General features: G+C 36.1%; 2 protein-coding genes across 2 annotated transcripts; both read left to right on the top strand.

Moving 5' to 3' along the window:
• The first annotated feature begins 2,283 nt into the window (after nt 1-2,283).
• LOC104586939 (putative RING-H2 finger protein ATL61) lies at nt 2,284-14,127 on the top strand. The gene is made up of 3 exons (XM_010244343.3): nt 2,284-2,971; nt 3,709-3,806; nt 13,190-14,127. The coding sequence occupies exons 1-3, from the start codon at nt 2,813-2,815 to the stop codon at nt 13,629-13,631; spliced, it is 699 nt and encodes a 232-aa protein (XP_010242645.1). The 5' UTR covers nt 2,284-2,812; the 3' UTR covers nt 13,632-14,127.
• A 1,158-nt stretch (nt 14,128-15,285) lies between these two features.
• On the top strand, nt 15,286-16,258 carry LOC104586940 (Stress responsive A/B Barrel Domain-containing protein). Its single transcript, XM_010244344.3, has 2 exons — nt 15,286-15,449; nt 15,833-16,258. Exons 1-2 carry the CDS (start codon nt 15,331-15,333, stop codon nt 16,029-16,031), a joined length of 318 nt encoding a protein of 105 aa, XP_010242646.1. The 5' UTR covers nt 15,286-15,330; the 3' UTR covers nt 16,032-16,258.
• Nucleotides 16,259-16,590: the final 332 nt, after the last annotated feature.

The following is a 16,590-nucleotide window of genomic DNA, read 5'->3' as shown; positions in this document are numbered from 1 at the left end:
GATGAACATTGTTCTAGAAAGGGTAAAAGGTATTTTGAAAAGAATGATCATCTCTTTAACGTTTTCTGTCTTGGCCATTGATAGAAGGGAGGTATTTGTTAATTTTGTCAAAAATAGAGGGGAGGTTTTTGCTAAAATGAAACTATAGGGGAGGATTTTATGATTGTCAGAAACTTCAGGGAAGGTTTTTGTATTTTACCCTAAGTTTTAATAGGCTTTAATGGCTACATACTGCCCCAACTATTGCTGAAAGTATTTTAAATACTTAACATGCTTACAAAATTGACAATAAATTATTTTCTATTAGTTTTGATAATGCTAGTAATAATGATTCAACAATAAATATTTTAAAATCTCAATTAAAACCATGTTTAAATGGTAAATTATTTCATATTAGATGTGCATGTCACATCTTAAATTTATGTATTCAGGATGATTTAAATATTATTTCTACTCATATTTCTAAAATTAGAAATTGTATTATATATATTAAAAGTTCTAGAGCAATAAAACAATAATTTAAATATTTATGTCAAAATTATGGTTTAAAATATAAACATTTTATATTAGATGTTAAATATAGATGGAATTCTGCCTATGCTATGTTAGAAAGTTGTATTTCCCACAAACAGATTATTAGTGATTTTTATAATGCAAAAATACCTATTGATCTTATATTTGAGGAAGACTAGGAAATGACAATTTGTATAAAATATTTTTAAAACATTTTCATGATGTAACTAATGATATCATGTATTTATTATTCAATTAGTTGTAATTTAGATCATCAATTAATGATGATTAGTGATTGTTTTGCAAAATATAGAAAGAATCCACAACTTAAAAGTATTGTTGAAATAATGAAAAATAAATTTTAAATATATATATATATATATATATATATATATATATATATATATTGGGAGAACATTTCTCCTCCTATTTAGTGCTTATCTACAATATTAGATCTTAGGATTAGGAAAGATGGTTTAGATATTTTACTTGAAACATATTGTGAAAATATGAATATTGAAATTGGAAATAAAAAAAATTAATAGTTTATTATTTAAAATGTACAGTTTCTATGAATGAAGTAACAAGGAATAATAAAAATTCTACAACTTGTACAACTGCATCTTCCACTTCCAAACTTGAGTCTAGTAGTGGAAGAGAAAAACTTTATTATTTAATAAGTAAGAGACAAAAATCCAGTGCCTTGACAACAAGTTCATTTATTGGAATTAATTTTTATTTACAAGTAAATTTTTCTACTTTAGGTGATTCTTCCTTCACCTCGAAGGGAACAAATAATTTTGATATTTTAGCATGGTGGAGTGAATATGCAAAAAATTATCCAGGTCTTGTTTTAATACAAGTATTAGGGTGATTCTCGCTACCATGACACATGATCTATTAACCCCTTTGGTGTCTACAATTCCATCGGTCTTGTTTTAGTGTAGGTAATAGGGTATTGGGCGATAAGAGAAGTTATATGAATGATAAAAGTCTATTGATGTGCATCCAAATTTGTTAGATTTCTTATTTTTCAAATAGTTCTCAAAGGAAAGTTAAATATTTTAATTTTACTTAGTAAAGAATTAAAAAATATAAAAAATATAAAAAAAACAACAAAAAATATAGTATAACCCGATTCAGCCCACACCCAAGGCCCGACATATGACCCAACCTAGCATGGCCTGCAGCCTACCCGATCTAGCACAGGCTTGGCTGGAACCAGCCGACCCCCAAATTATCCACGAGGAGGGCGGCTGAACGGCCCGCGAGCCAGCACGGCCGGGAGAAATCAGGAAGTTTCATGGTCTTATCCTCCGGTGTCCGGTCTCCTTATAACAATGGTAGATTTGGTGAACAGTAGTTACTCATCATTATCGTTGAGAACAAATGGCAAGCTGCCCGTCACCATCGACAACAGATCGGCAAATTCATCCTGATCGTTCCTTACGGTTGATCTTTGTTCTAATTTATCAATTCATAGTCAATACTTTACCCCTGGCGTACATGTCTCCGAGTCCCGGTTGACTTCTTTTTTTCCTTTATTCCTTATATTTCGCAAAGTCAGCAGCACCACCAACAGTATCTTCTGATCAACTGTTATTCAGATCAGATGGTTATAATTGACCAGGTCAAACTCTGACCGGTGGGTTCCACCTACTTCCTAATCCGACCCGATTTTCATCTCTGTAATATATTTCTTTTTTATTTTCCCAATTTTCATATTTATTCAATAATAATAATAATAATAATAATTCTTACTTCCACTGTTAATTGTTAAATTTCTGTTCTAAATTCTGAGTAAAACAGAACATGGAATTGAAGAAGAAGAAGAGGAAGAAGAAAGGGAAGAAGGGAAGCCAAAAGCCATCTGGTCTGATCCTTTCCATTTCTATTCAGCGTCCACCCTATATTATAGGGATTCAATCATCCGCTAATCATGGACGCTAATCACTATCCAAATCCAATTCTTCTCTCTCTCTCTCTCTCTAGGGTTTCTTTGTGAGCTCTCAATTGGTTCTGCCATGGCTGCGAGTTCTTTTACTCTTCCTTCCTTTAGCCACATGGACACAGTGAGAGACAAAGAGACTGACGAAGCGGAAACTTGAGAGGAGACGGTGAACTGCAGTTCGGATGAAGGTTGAATTGGGAGTGACTGATTGATTCATCATGCGGAATTGCTACTGTAGGTGTGGGGTCTAGTGTTTTAGGAGTAGGGATCATAGAAACAAAAAAGAAGGAAACAGAGATCATGAGAAGTTACGGAGAAATTTGAGGTTATTATAGCGGAGGAAGAGCTATGATTAGTTCGGGTATTAACTTAGTGATGACTATTATTGGGTTTGCTGTGAGTACGATGTTCATAGTATTTGTATGTACGAGGCTCGTTTGTGCTAGGATCCAATTGAATGCTTCTAGACGATCCTTCCCTACAGCTTCTAGATCTGATCTTAGTCTAGTAAGCATTCTTTTCATGTTTAACTGTTTCTTGTTTTGTAATTTTTCTTTGCTACTAAAATGCTAATGCTCGTTCCATTCAATGGAGTCGTGGTTGGTTAATTGTAGAAATGGGATCATTGGTTTTATCTGGTTAATGAACATTGGGATTCCAAGGTCTAATATTTTGTTCAGGGCTTCTGAATGGGGTGTTCTACATTGTATTTGTTCGGTCTAATATTAATTTGGTATCCTGAAGTGATTTTCATTGTTCATATCTTCTTTGTTTCCTTGCTGTAATCCTAAGCCCATCTGTTTTATGAAATTCTTGAAGATTCACGATTGGGCTCAATTTCCTTACTACAATTAAAAGGGCTGTTGGAATTATATATGAAAAAAGCTGTTTAATTTGGGTTCCTCCATCTTTTTGTTGCTGCGACCATAGTTTAAGCAATCTGGGTGTTTTCTTGATTTTTTATTTGGTAGTCTTGATCTCTCATATCTTCGACTGCTGGTTCTAGTTTCTTGATTCACGTTTGCAATATTCTTCATTCTTATCATTTTACCCCAAAGCCTCTGCCTTTCTATTAGATTACTATAGAAACTGAAGACCTCTAACATATCTACTGAATCCTTGGGCTTCTTGTGTTATAAGGCGTAAATCTGAATAGTCACGTATCTCAGATCTTCTTAAATTTTCCTTATTTTGTTTTTATATATCACTTATAGTTTATTGTGCACTTCTTTTCCATGAAACAGCTGGAACGAGGGCTTCATGGTCTGGAACCTGTTGTGGTAGCAACTTTTCCTACAAAGAAGTTCAGTGATGAGTTGTTCTCATCTGGAGAAGACACCCTGTGAGTTGACCTTCTTGTACATTTTTAGTGATTCCTGTTGTTGTTGTTTTAACTTCCATATCCACCACAGAGGCATAATACTTTTCTTTATGCCATTTTTAGTTATTGCAGATGTTGGAGTTACAGTTTTTAGACTTGCTTATTGTTTCTTTTGCTAGAGTCCTGTAGCACACACATTAACAAATTTCAACCAAATATTTTACCCAATTAAGCAAAGGAAATCCCTCTTCTTGGCACATTTTCTACTTAAAATTTTGTTCAAACCTAGTTGGTGTACATAGCTGAAATGAACTGGGGCACATGCTGCAAATTCTCATGGTTACCTCTGTATTCACCTTATCTTCCACCTACAACTAAAATTTCTGTATGACAACAAGTACTTGTTGCTTTATCTAGTTGATAAGCTGCTGACCTATAGGAGTTCTCTGATCTAAATTTTTGGTTCCCTATATTTTAAAGTTCTACTTAGAAAACTAATTGTTGCCCATGGTGCTTCTATTTAATTTGTGGGGATAAAATCATCATAAGTTTTACTGATAAAAAGGTATTGTAAATTTCATTACCTTTCAGTACCAGTAAAAAAGGTAATACCTTTTAGCTTATTGCCATTCTCTAGTGCCTACCTTTCAAATAAACTTGTTTGTTCAGAAAGTGACAGTTTGCAGCATTGAATATTATCTCACAAGATGTCAAGCCTAAAATATAGGTGATTTGCATTTGTCAATTTTGTTCTCTATTCATGTGAACATAGGCAATAAGGCATGTTGAATTAGTCCCTTGGTTTCTCAACAGACCTCATTTTCTGATATATGGGTATGCATAATTAAGTTTGCTAGCCCTTTTCAGAATATGCATTTTCTTACATTTGTATTTTTGATTGGCAAGGGACAGTTTTCAGAGTCCCGAATTGGGGGTTAAGTAGCAGTAACTCAAGATAACACAAACATGGTAATTTATGCAAGGAATATTTGGATTTTTATACTTATCAAAACTGTGCTGAATGAATACCAGAGAAATATGCCAACTTTTTTCATAGTTTGCCACTTGCAAGCATGAGCCGAGTCATGGTGTTGATTCATTCTGCTTATGACTCCTCCAAGTCAGGTGATAAAGACTCCTGTGACCCTTGGCCAAGTTTATTTTCATTGATTCCTATCAGTTACCTAGACACCTTTTAAATATACACTATTTTAAAATGCAGAAAATTGGTATTATAAATGTTTAAAAATTTAATGATAGATTTATCTCATTTTTCATGCTTTTCTTTAAAAATTTAAATTAATCAATGGGAAAGGTTTCTTATCAGGTCAATTATGAAACCTCCCTAGATGATCCCAGGTGGAGGAATAAGGCCTATCTGAACTATCAATTAGATAGTAGAGGATCTTCTGAACTCATTATAATATAAAATAAAATGTAATATATGCATAATTTATAAAATTCTTCAACATGGCTCCCCAAGTCAACTCCATGACTTCCAAAGTTCCAAGTTGACTTCACTAAGTTAATGAACTATGCTTTTTTAAGAAAATACAGTGTAATCAATGTGATGATCTCTAGTCATTCTGGCTTTACTAGTTGATGCAACAAATATTGGTGCTTAGGCATCTACTAATTGACTAGAAAAGATGTGTTCTAAATTTATGATATTGATGCAATCTCCTAAATAAGTTAATATTAGACTGTAAATATGCAATAAAAGAATGATACTAAACATTTACAATCTTTGTGTCACGACACAAAAAAGTTAGTCTGGATAGGCTAGCATAGGGAATTAAGCCTTTGTTTTTTAAAAAGAAAGAGAGCAACCTTTGACCAATTTATGTACCCCTTGTTTGTGGCAATTCTTTATTACCACACTACTGATTGCAAGAAAACATAAAAGAACCTGTCTTCCACTTTCATCTTTATGCATTGTTTCTATTTTATAAACCATCAGTCAACTGTATTCCAGCACTAATACTTGAAAAAACAGCTTGCATGTAGCCAATAGAAACTTTAAGGTAACTTTGTCATTGACTAGTTCACCTAGTCAATGCTTTGTTGTTCTAGGTGCACATCATGAGTAGTGACTGACTAGTTAGTGATGCAGTGGGCTTGCTCCTCAATTGACTGGTTGGTTGACTAATCAACACTTCGATAACACTGAGAAAACATATAGTATATGAAAAGTATTTTCTCAAAAATAAGGGATCATATGCATATTTTAATAGATTATACATTCCTTTACATAAATATGCTGTTTTTTCCCTTTCTATGCTTTTTAAATGAAGATGTTTCAAGTGCATATCTCATTTTTTAACCATGTTTTTTACTGTATTGCTCATGGTTGAACAAAATTTTTACTGTATTTTTATTCCCAGTGGACCTTTTTTTTGAGAGAAAAGGTAAAGTAATTCATTAATAGAAAGACTGAAAGAGCAGCCTTGCCCATTGAGGCACTGAGCAAGGCAAGCACTTTGTACAACTCAGAAAACCAAAAAAAGAACATCATACAAAAAGATTACTATACTCCAAACATTCATCAAAAAAGAAAAAAAAAAGATTACCATACTCCAAAAAAGAATTGTAAGGACAATTCTTGAACAGTTTGTGAGTTGCCACCCAGGATCATGTAACCTTCCCCAAATGATCTTTAAGACTTCCTCCCCTGATCTCAACTGATTTTCAAAGAGTCTCATGTTTCTTTCCGACCTGATTGACCACACCACCCCCGCTGGTGGTGCTACAACTCATGTTTCCCCAATGACTTACTGCCCCACTAATTTTTCCAAGAAGTGCCATTTTTAGCCTCCAATCTCAATTTTTATCTTTTTTATTTATAAAAAAATTAAAAACTGAATAAAAAAGAAAAAAAATGTAAATTAGACCCAATATAAACCTTATATATACATATATTTCATGTAGAATATAATTATACATTATTTAATTGATACATGTGTGATGCAGGAGCTGAAGAGTCAAAATTGGAATTTTGTGAAAATTTATGTATTTCTGTATTTTTCGACACAAGGGATATTTTTGCCATTTTACAAATTTTCTGTAGGGTCTAATAACAGGGTTTGATTGTCTATTTATACTTTGTTTATGTTTAAAATTTCAGAGTCATTGCATTAGTAGGATTAGAGTTATTGAGTCTTCTTTGAATTGAAATAGGATATGACAGCTTTGTTTGAGTCCTACTAGGATTATTGAGTCTAACAGTTTGACTCTTAGGATTATTATGAGTTTAGAGTCTATAAATATGTATGGACATTTTACTCAAAGATTGTGAAGTTTATTGAGTTTTCTTCAGCTTATGTTAATTATGGTGAGTGATTCCCATACCCTAGAGTGATTCAAGGCACCCTGTGAATGATTCCGGGTATTTTCTCTCTCTATTTTCTTTCTCATTCCTTCAAGAAGCCATTACAGCGATCAACAGCCATAAATTTCTGATCAAAGAAGACCATTCAACATTCTCTAAGGACTAGAATTGAGCTGGTCCTACTCCTACATCAGTGTGTGTGTGCACTGATGTTTCACGGTTTGACCCACTTGACCCAAATGGTTGAATCACTGATCCACAACCCGGAGGCAAAAATGGTTAAGCCTCCAGGTCTGTTTTTAAAACATTGCTCTGAAGAGAAGCTGATAAGTCAAATACTTGAGGATCTTAGAGGACAGTTGAGCATCAACATACATTTTAATGAGGTTTTTTTGTCTTCTTTTCTGGCTGTTGATTTTTTGGGAGCTCTTAATGGTGTTCATACATACAGAATCTTGAGCATCAACATGCACCTAGTATAATTCTTCTGTTTTTTCATTACAAGTTGTTTTATATTTTGTGGTAGTTTGGTGGGATTCCCACCTCTATCTTTGATTTGAAACAAATAATGTAGAAGAATTCTAGTTACTATCTACTAACATAGAAGGCTTTGATAGTAACTGGACAAACCAACTAAAATTTTATTGCAATGATAAACCAAAGATAGGAGATAACTGTGACTTGTACATTGCCAATCTTTTAGCCATTACTCTACATACTCTGGAGTCATGTCTAAATTGTGTAGTTTTGAACTTGATAGATGGGTAATTCTAGACTTTCTTATATTACCAAAATTAAGGGATTGAGGTATGTTTGGACAAAGAAATCTAGAGATGTTCTTGATAGCATAGCTGACATTACTTGTCAAGATTCCGATCAAGAGGAAGGGAAGGATGGCTCTGAAGCTAGGGTGGGGATCATGGAAAGCCTGCTCATGCCCTTGGAGAAACAAAAGACAGAACAAAACCTGTTGAAGACCTGGAAGATAAAGAAGACTTGGATTCAGATGATTCGGTGTGGGAGAAGGAAGTGGAAGTGAACAAAACTTATGTTGTTCAAAGAAGGGTAGATTTGGAAGAGGTAGTTAATAAGGAGGTGGAGGTGAGTAAAACATTGGGGATTTATTTCACAGGGAATGAGGAGTTTACAAAAATTCTTCTGAGAAACTGAAGAAAGTACCTGCCAATTTTGGAGGAAGAAAGTTTCGGAGGTAGGAGAGTGAGGTGGTGGGAGCTGAAGACATTTTCCTTTTGTTCTTCTATGGGCGTGGGAAGAATTGTAATTGTGAGTTCTAAGCTTCAAAATATAGGGGGGTTTGTGATTTTTGAACTGTGAGGTTGCTTTCAGGGTGGCTTTTTCTTTTTCTTCGGGGTGATTTCTTATCACCTGTTTGCATTCCTTCTTTCTTTCTAATGATTTTTTTTTTATTTATCTTCAATAAAAAAGAGAACTCAGGAAACAAGGTGGATTTGAGATCATCTTCATTTTTTGGATTGGGCTGAGATTCAATCAACTTGCAATGAATTCAAATATTTGTATTCCAGCACCATTCTTCTTCATGTTTGTCGTCATTTTTTTAGTAATGTGATGTCAATACTTCTGTTTAGGGCTAATTTCATTATGATACATACCATGCTATGGTGCTAGGACTTAATTGCTTTTGCTTAGTCAATAGAATCTATTTGGACATTCTTCATCATACCTTTGTCAGGAAACAGCATCATTAACTGCCCATCCTTGGCATGAAGCTAATTTGGTTTTTTTCTATATATAGTTTTAGACAAAAATACAGAAATTTCTCTTTCCCCTTTTTGATGACTGAGTTCTTATCTGTGATTGATTTGAACTTTGAAGATATTTATGTTTTGAAAAGGAATTATTTTTGGCTTAGGCATCTCTGACAAAGCCTCCTAAGAGTAGAGAATTAGCCAGTGTAGGTAAGGATGGCTACTTGATGCCTAAGCATTTTGTCCTTGCAAGGCAAGTTGATGCCTAGGTGAGAAAATTAACAAATACATATATCCATATTTTATAATGTATGCAGTAATGCAGATAACACTTTGTAGGTATTTTTTGATAGTGAGGTAGAAGTTTATTAAATAGAAAATGAACATTAGAGCAGTAGTTGAGGAGATATCATCCAAAATCAAACACCAAACTACCAAAAAAACTGAAACCGCTGAAAAGGAGTACAACTATCCCATCAATAACAACATCCAATGTTTTGCAGACGTAAGCTCCAAATGATGATCTACCAATATCTTTAAACTTAGGATAAGCTGACTCGTATTCCATCACCAATATTAGTTTCTATTCTTCTGATGTGTTTTACTTCCCCATAAAAAAAAAACCTCTCCTATTCCTTTCCCGTGGTGTATGCAGTTTACTAATGATGTAGTCTTTAGTTGCCTGAGCTATGCCCTCGCTTCATCCATGTAACATGGAGTTGGGAAGCTATAATTAGAAGCAAGAGCATTAGGAATGACTTGGGGGAGTAGTACCACAAGGTGACAAGTTGAGAGATAATCAACTAAGATAATAGAGCCATGTGCATAAATGGCCAATGAAGGCACCAATGAGGAGTGGCTTGGTGCCAGTAGAAGGCTCTAAAAGAGCAAGTGGAATGCCTAAAAAGATATTGTTTGAAGTAATAAGAAATCATCTAAGGACTTCAATTTGACAGAAAACATGGATCTTGATCGGGTGCAATGGTGAGACAGGGTTCTTGTAGCTGACCCCAGATTATTGGGATTAAGGATTTTTGAGTTGAACTTACATTTTACCATTTTAATTTTTGTATCTTGATTTTAAATGATTTTGCAATTTTTTTCTTGTGAACCTTTTGGGTGATTTTGGCTCATGTTGTATTGGACTGTGTACCCTATTTTCTTCTTTGTAATTTTTTGTAATTTTTTCTCTTTATTTCCAATTCTCCTACTGTATACCTTATTGTCTTTTATATCTCTGCACACCCAGAAAATGAGTCTAGCGGAAATGAGAATATTGAAACGGTTGAGTTGCAAAGATGATTACATATGGAAGAGTTTAGGAGTGGCCTTAGTAGGTGCCAGAATGAGGGATAGTAAGGACTCAAAATTGAATAGAGTTACACCAAAGGCCCTACTCACTAGTCACTACATAGCCATTCCTCCTATCCTAGAGAGAATCCTTCTCAGGTTTGTTGGGAGCTCTTCCTCAACCTCAAAACAAGCAGACATCAGGGCTTTCTGTGCACCATCTGGTTGAGGGAACTTTTTGCAGATGGGAGCATTTATTGGACTTGAGCTGGCTGATTGGAGACAAGGACTTCTCTGGAGTGGAGGTGAGGTGCATTATCTTAGGCACCTATTTTGATGTGCAAGCATGAACCACTTCTCTTGTTATCGAAGGTGACTTGGCTATTGTTATCTGATGGAGTAAATGCATGGGTAGTGGCCCTTGATTTTTGGCTTATCTATTAAATGAGATCAGATAAATTCTACCAGGAATAAGGATGCAACTTAGGTGGATCTCTAGAAAGCCAAATTTCATTGCAGATAGGAGGGAGAAATGGGGAAGAGATTTTTTTTTAATAGCAACAATCAATCTTTTCCTAGCTAATTTTACAATGAATATGGCATTGAATAGAATGGAATGGCAGAATAGGATCATGTAGCTGCCTCATATAATTTGGACAAGGTTTGGATGATGATGATGATAATCTTTTTACTAATGGTACAATACAAAGTTCTCTTATAATTTGACCCTTGTTAAAGTAGTGTGAAGAAATAGGATGTGTGGTGGACTCAAATAGTTAAAGTTAGTCTTTTTAAGTTGAGTTGAGCACATTTGTATGCACCCTTCCCCTAAAGAAAAGAAATGAGCAAACCACTTGGCATTAGAATAAAATGTTATTCATCCTTTTTAACTTGTTTGCCCTTGATGTATCAGTAGACAACATGAATAAGGAAAACAAAGAAAAGAGAAGAAAGAAATGCCAATAAAACGAAATTCTTTGGTTTTTATATTATCAAACTCATTATTTCAGGCTGGTCTTTTTGTTGGTTCTTCATGGTCTCTTCAGGCAAAGCACCATTCTCCCCACTAAATGACCACAATGAGAAGTTAATTGATTATAAAAGTAACAAAAAGTTTTGAAATCATTTTTTTTATAAGCAAATGGCTAGAAATCAATAGAAAAAAAATTAATAACCATTGATCTTTATTACTGGTACAAAAGAAAAAAAATCAATAGAAAATCATTAATAGTAACCTTGAGAGGACAGGCTCTTGGGGGTGCTAGTTGGAAAGATGCATATGGGTCCAAGGTCAGCTAACTTTTTGGCTGCTGATCTAGCAATACAGGGAGCAACAAGGAGTTGGTTATTTTGGGGCATAATTCCCCTGGATGCGGGCTTGTAAGTGTACAGTAAGGGGCTTGCAAGGGTTAGTCTTGTGATGCTTGGCACATTACTTATCTTTTTCTGCATCCACAGACTGTAGCCTCTGACAAGTTGTTTTGACTCAGATTATACACCCTTCTCTAGGTTTCAAAAGTACAGTATTATAATATTTTGGGAGGACAGGTCCCTTGTAGTGGGGTGAGTTAAATGGGAGATCCATTCTGTCTGTGATGCCCCTATTTGAGCAAGATCAATAGTGCCCTGTGTGGGGAAGGGGTGGGTTTGGTTTTGAGAGGAGTTGCCCTTCTCATGTTTGGCTCCATAATTATATGTAATTCAGAAGTGGAGTTTATCTCCCTATTGGCTCTCATATGACAAAGGACAATTTAGTAATTGTGGCTAAACCTATTGCTTTCATATGTAACTCAGAAATGGAGTTTATCTCCCTTTTGATAATTCACAACCTTTTGTTACATCTTTAAGCAGCGATTCTTCTGCATTAAATGGCTTCAAATGCAAAGGGTAATTTAACCAACCCATTAATCAAGCCCACCGACATATCTGTCACTGGAAACAGTTAAGCTATATTATTGATAAAAAAATAGTTAAGCTATTGCAGATGCATTGAGGAAACCAATCCGATTCCTTCCATCTATGGTGCAATGGATAAAGAGGTGTGGTTCAGATTCTTTTCAGTAGATGCAACCATTATATGATTGATAAGAATGAAAGCAGCTTCTGATTAAAAAGAAATAGAACAATAAAAGTCTCAAACTCAAGATCCCTTTTTGCTGTTACAACATTTGCACTCTCCTGGTCCATGATTTTTTCTTTTTCTTTTCCCCATTAAATGGGAGGTATTGTTATCATAACCAAGAAACATCTTAATTTTCCATAATAATGTTATGTGCATCTATGTTATTTTTTAGTTTTAACACTTTGCCAAGTCACTTGGGCCTCTAGCTTGCCCTGACATATTTTGGACAAGATAAGGTGTTTAATATTCAAATTGTTCAAGAATACATGTTAGCCACAATATGCAAATAAAGTTACTTTCACACTGCACTTTTTTATGAAATAATGGAGATCATTGAGATTGATTGAAAGAATACAAATATCCAAGTGGTAGATAGGAATACCATTTTTGTTCTTTACAGCAGCTGTGGATGTGAAACAATATTTCTTTTCCTGAACATGACATGTGCCTCTGACCAAATGTAATCATGTCCTTATGTCAACCTTATGTTAAAGAGGCATATTATGAGAACAATGTGCTTGTGCACACAAATATATGCAAGGCGTAAAGATCCTGCCAACTCTCTATAAATTGCACTGTAGTTTGCCTCACCAATTTGAAATTAATTGAGATTTTATCTAGCCAACGTGACTTGCCTGATCAGTCATAACTTGGAACAATGTCTTTTATTATTATTGATGCTCTGTTGTTATTTGTTTCATATGTTGGCCAGTGTACAACACTGTATTTTGTTCATCTTCCACTTTTTTTATGCCAAGGGTCTTGCTTCCTTATCTCTTATCATTTTAACAAAATTTCTTTGATCCATTGCTGATCTAAAATGTCTTATTATCATTCTGTTTTCTCTTTTCCTTTTATCTGTTTCTTTTTGTGTATATATTTTCTTCTTTTGCTAGTTATTTCTTGTAACTAAATTGTCTGACGTCATACTTGTCAGATGCACGGTGTGCCTTTCAGAATATCAAGAAAAAGACATACTGCGTATCCTGCCCTACTGTGGGCACTCCTTCCACGTGACCTGCATAGATATATGGCTGCAGCAACATTCCACCTGTCCTGTCTGTCGAATTTCATTGCGTCAGTCTCCAGAGAGAAAACGCATAATGCAACCCATGTTCAGTTCAGCCGTCCGATCTCCATATGGGATGAATTCCCTGGACTCGCATTCAAATCACTGTTTACACACTAGCCATGGGTATTCCTCAAGACCCGTAGACAACAGAAGGATGGAACCCATCCAAGAGGATCAGTTTACATCTGAGGTTGGTACAGCAGAGGTTGGAGGGAATATCTCCTTGACAGAAGACACTCAGATCCCAAATGACACCGCATTCTACAAATCAGTAAACAAGCATGTTGAGAGTCCATCAAATTCATAAAGACATGGGGTATTCTGTATCTATGTTCATTGACACTTAGCTATTGCCCGAGACTAGATGTTGGCATTGAAGTCACTTTACAGACCTCGTTTCTTCTTACGGCTTACTGTACATATGGCAACATTTTCAGTGGTTTCCTGAGGATAGCTGGCTTCTTAGCAGCTTTGTGTGTTCAACTATAAAAGCAGGGTCAAAGATTATTCAAGCTTGGTGGAGGTGGTTGTTGCTTTCCTCTAAACATGCACAGTGTACTATCTCTATCGTTTTTGACCCACTCACGTTTTTTGTTGAATTCTTCTTAACCTATTTGTTGATTTCTCCTTAAGATGCTTCACTTTGTTATGGTGGGGCTTGAGACCCTGTCGTGTAGCATCTGGTATTCATCTGAGAGAAATATCCTCGATCATGTCGAGCTGTGAATACTGTACCGCTTGCAGTGTTAAAAGCTGTGGATTTACTAATATCCGTAGTTTCTGTTTTACACATTGTTATTATCTTATTCCGGTGAGTATCATGGGTACTGTAGTTCCCTCAAGGACTAGTCAAAATGCAGTGAGGGACTGTTCTATTTTGGCACTTTGGCAGGGTCATTTACTCGATGCTATTTATTTGCCTCTTTGGGTAGTTTTACTAAATCTACAATCTTTTTCAGCCACAAGTTCTCAACAAATTTGTAGGTTTCTTTGGTGATTTTTCGCTCAGTGCTCTTCAATATCCAAAAGGGCTCATGTTCAAAATGGCACTGCTTTGGAAGGAGCTTGCATTTCCATTGCCTCTTACCCCCCTCCCCAAAATGATCTCTAGTTAGTTAGTAGTAAGAAACTAAGAATATGAAGAGGAAAGAAAATCGTTTAGTAAGGGTAAAAAGAAATTATTGGCCATTTATGCTGAAGTTGTAGTGTTGTACTCGTATATTAAAAAGGATAAATAAAAAAAAAGAAGGAAAATGGTTAGTTAGCCACCTTCCTTGGGCAAATACAAGAGTTACAGTCTCTTGCAGATCGTAAAGCTTCCTAAAAGCATGGTTCAGACTTGGAAGGAATCGTCAAGGCACCTATCTTGATAAAACCATATTTTCATTGGTCCATGCATGCACCAATGATCAACCTAAAGAATAAAGATGCCTTATAGCACGTGCAGGCGACATTGGTCTGAATCCAAGCAGAAACCCATCTCTGAGTCTGAGGTGTGTGGAGGAAAGAACCCAACAGCTCATGGAGGGCAGAGCAACCCCCGTTCCATTTCACACAGTCGGTGTCACAACAGCTAAAAAGAGGCTGTCAAGTGTCAAAGAGTTATGATTATGTCCTTGAAAACTAAGCTGAAGCTGAACCCAATCCAAACCCCGAGAGGATCGACAGACACCCGTCGGTGTAAACAGCCAAGCACTGGTCAGCATCGGACAATTTAATCATGGAGGGGAGGAATGTAACCACTCATGTGGTGGGCTCTCTTCCAAGTACCCCTTGTACCTCTGCGAATATTTTGTGGTTGATACTGTCGAGCAAAGGCGTGACCTCCCTTCCCCTCTGCGCTTGCTGTCAACACAAACGACGTAATGGGCCAACATCGGACATATTAGACAAACACAGTTCCCCAAAGTTGACATCCCAACCTGCGTCTGCTGCGTGTATATATATACCTTATATACCTTTCTCTCATCTCATCTGTAGTCACACTTCTCATCAGCACTCCGGCCATGGGAGACATCAAGCATCTGGCGGTGGTTAAGTTCAAGGAAGGAGTGGTGGTTGAAGACATAGTGAAAGGGATGGAGAAGCTGGTTTCAGAGATTGACATCGTCAAGTCCTTCGAATGGTAATTCCTCTCTTGTGTTGCCATCACAATGCATGTTTTTTTCTATCTAGACTTCAATTTTCATGCCCTTTACAAGCCTAATTCTTGTTCATGAATTCAGGGGGTTTAGAGCTCCAGCTTTTATCATCAGATCTTGACTTGATCAAACAACCCAAAACAGTTTGAGTCGTTTGACTGACTTGATCAATCATCAACATCCCTGAACCTGAGCACAAAACATATACAAAATTGCAACTAGATAGTCACCCATCTGTGTGATATAGACTCATCCTCCTATCCTTCACATAAGCAATCCCTTTAGAAATGTTAATTACCCAGTTTGATGAACACTAGTTGGTTTATTTTCATCTGCTTGAGCTTCATTCTAGTTGTTTGGTAAACAGGGGCCAAGACACGGGAAACATTGAGATGTTGTCTCAAGGCTTCACCCACACTTTCACGGTCACATTCCGCAGTGCAGAAGATCTTGCTACTTATGTCAGCCATCCAAGCCATGTTGAATTCTCCGGCATCTTTTCTGCAGCAATTGAGAAAGCAATATTGCTTGATTTCCCTACTGTTGTTGTCAAGGCCCCAGCATGATTCACAAGATGTTGGGATGATCAAGAACTACTCCTCAAGTCTGTGTTCTCTCTGTGTGTGTGTGCGCGCGCGCTTGAGCACATCTTTCTTTGCAGGGTCGTACCATTTTCTGTTGTTGATTCTATTATGTGGGTGGTACTGTAATACTTCCCATGAAGATTTCGGATTGTTCTTCAATGTAGTCAGTCTGGTTTTTGTATCTTGATATGGATCAACCTTTTCTTATATATTCTGTGAAAGCACGCACAGGAGAAATGTATTCACTCAGCCCAATCAAAATCAGCGGCATGCATGCCCATTAACCTTGAAAAAATAAAATAATATTCCCTTTGACTAGCCGCTGCACCTAATCGATCAGCTTGAGATATTACTCAAATCGAGTTGATTTCGCCACAACTATGGAGGTCTCACGTTAATAATCTTGTCCCCAACTTGATATCTCTTCTCAACATGGGCAAGAATATACACCCAGAAAATAAAAAAGAAAGAAGAAAGAAAATATTAGAGTCCAGAGGTCTCGTCTTCCAGAGTGAGCCATGCATGCAGCATCTGCAGTCAT

The sequence above is a fragment of the Nelumbo nucifera genome, chromosome 2, assembly GCF_055504915.1.
Source record: "Nelumbo nucifera cultivar China Antique chromosome 2, China Antique-T2T, whole genome shotgun sequence".
Classification (NCBI taxonomy): Eukaryota; Viridiplantae; Streptophyta; class Magnoliopsida; order Proteales; family Nelumbonaceae; genus Nelumbo; species Nelumbo nucifera.
Note: the sequence above shows the minus strand (reverse complement) of the source record. Positions and strands in the feature narration are given on the sequence as shown.

Bases quoted from the DNA above. Each gene is read 5' to 3' on its own strand.
- LOC104586939 (XM_010244343.3), top strand. From the start codon at position 2,813: ATGATTAGTTCGGGTATTAACTTAGTGATGACTATTATTGGGTTTGCT. The intron at 2,972-3,708 runs GTAAGCATTCTT...TCCATGAAACAG, and splicing joins CTAGATCTGATCTTAGTCTA to CTGGAACGAGGGCTTCATGG. The intron at 3,807-13,189 runs GTGAGTTGACCT...CATACTTGTCAG, and splicing joins TCATCTGGAGAAGACACCCT to ATGCACGGTGTGCCTTTCAG.
- LOC104586940 (XM_010244344.3), top strand. From the start codon at position 15,331: ATGGGAGACATCAAGCATCTGGCGGTGGTTAAGTTCAAGGAAGGAGTG. The intron at 15,450-15,832 runs GTAATTCCTCTC...TTTGGTAAACAG, and splicing joins ATCGTCAAGTCCTTCGAATG to GGGCCAAGACACGGGAAACA.